Below are 1,584 nucleotides of genomic sequence, written 5' to 3' on the forward strand. Positions count from 1 at the left end.
CTGGTCTTCAAGCATTACAGTGATTGCAGCAAATGCAAACCCTCTGGGAATCGCAGCAGCAGGAACAGCAGCAATCCACGCGTTGCTGCAGCAGCAGCGGCTGCAGAGAGCGTTGCTGCTGCTGCTGTTATCTGCGGCAGCACTGTAATATTCTAGCTGCTTGCTCTGGCCCCACATTCGCTGCAGCAGCTGCTGCTGCTGCTCCTCGGTAGGCAGCAGCAGCGGCTGCAGCAGCAAGGCAGGTGCTGCAGCAGCAAGAGCTGCTGGCTGCAAGAAGCGGAGGCCCCTGAGACACCGCAGCTGCTGCTGCAGCTCCGAGAGAGCCAGGAGCTGCTGCTTCTGCTGCTTCTGCTGCTGCTGCTGCTGCTGTTGCTGGTATCGCTTTGGATTGCGCTCCTTCTTCCTTTGTGCTGCTGCTTCTTCCCCTGTTTCCTGCTGCTGCTGCTGCTGCTGCTGCTGCTGCTGCTGCTCTTCCTCGACAGGCCGCTGCTTTCGTTTTCGCCCTCGCTGCTGCTTCTTGATTCCCTTTTGCCTCTTTTGCCGTTGCTGCTGCTGCTGCTTCTTGTCCCCCTTACTCTTCTTGCGTTGATGCTGCTGCTGCTGCTGCTGCTGCTGCTGGTCGTGCTCCTTGTCCCCCTTACTTTTCTTCCGTTGCCGCCGCTGCTGCTGCTGCTGCTCCTTGTCTCCCTTACTTTCCTTGCGTTGCTGCTGCTGCTGCTGCTGCTGCTCCTTGTCTTCCTTACTTTTCTTGCGTTGCTGCTGCTGCTGCTGCTCCTTGTCTCCCTTACTTTTCTTGCGTCGCTGCTGCTGCTGCTGCTGCTCGTCTCCCTTTCGCTTTTTCCGTTGCTGCTGCTGCTGCTCAATGTCTGCCTTACGCTTCCTCCGTTGCTGCTGCTGCTGCTGCTGCTCCTCATTGTCTCCCTTACGCCTCTTCCGTTGTTTTTGCTGCTGCTGCTGGTGCTGCTGTTTCTTCTTTCTTTTTCTCCCAACCTCCTTTTCAGGATGTTCTTGCTGCTGCTGCTGCTGCTGCTGCTGCTGCTCTTCTGTTCGTTGCAGCTGCTGCTGCTGCTGCAGCCGCTGACCTGTTTGCTCTGGTTGCTGCTCTGCTTTCAGCTGCTGCTGCTCTGCGGCATGCTGCCGCTGTTCCTGCTGCTGCTGCTGCTGCTGCTTTCGCTGCTTCGTCCTCTGTTGCTTCGGCTGCGCCGTTTTCTGCTGCTGCTGGAGCTTCTTTCGCTGCTGCTGCCGCTGCTGCTGCTGCGGCCTTTGCTGCTGCTGAGCCGAATCGCGCTGCGCCTTATTCCTTTGATGCTGTTGCTGCTGTTGCTGCGTTTGCTGCTTTCGCCGCTTTTTCCTGCGCTGCTTTTGCTGCTGTTGATGCTGCTGCATGTCCCCCAGGCTTACCTGCTGCTGATGCTGCTGCTGCTCTTGCTGCAGCTGCTGTTGTTGCTGCTGTTGCTGCTTGTGTTTTCGCTTTCTCTGCTTCTGCTGCTGCTCCTGCTGCTCCTTCGGTTTCTGTTCGTGCTTCCGCTGCCTTTGCTGCTCCTGCTGCTCCTGCTGCGGCTGGCGCCGCAGCCGGGGGGGGCT

General features: G+C 58.4%; 1 protein-coding gene across 1 annotated transcript in view; it reads right to left on the minus strand.

Moving 5' to 3' along the window:
• The window catches only part of ETH_00040305 (uncharacterized protein), a gene marked incomplete at both ends in the record, with an annotated part of 2,158 nt that overhangs the window by 222 nt on the left and 352 nt on the right, over positions 1-1,584 (minus strand). Inside the window, one exon of the mRNA XM_013375393.1 lies at positions 1-1,582. Coding sequence (XP_013230847.1) covers positions 1-1,582 — 1,582 coding nt within the window. The remainder of the gene's footprint in view (positions 1,583-1,584) is intronic.

Source organism: Eimeria tenella, genomic scaffold (genome assembly GCF_000499545.2).
Source record: "Eimeria tenella Houghton genomic scaffold, Eth_scaff2746, whole genome shotgun sequence".
Taxonomy (NCBI): domain Eukaryota; phylum Apicomplexa; class Conoidasida; order Eucoccidiorida; family Eimeriidae; genus Eimeria; species Eimeria tenella.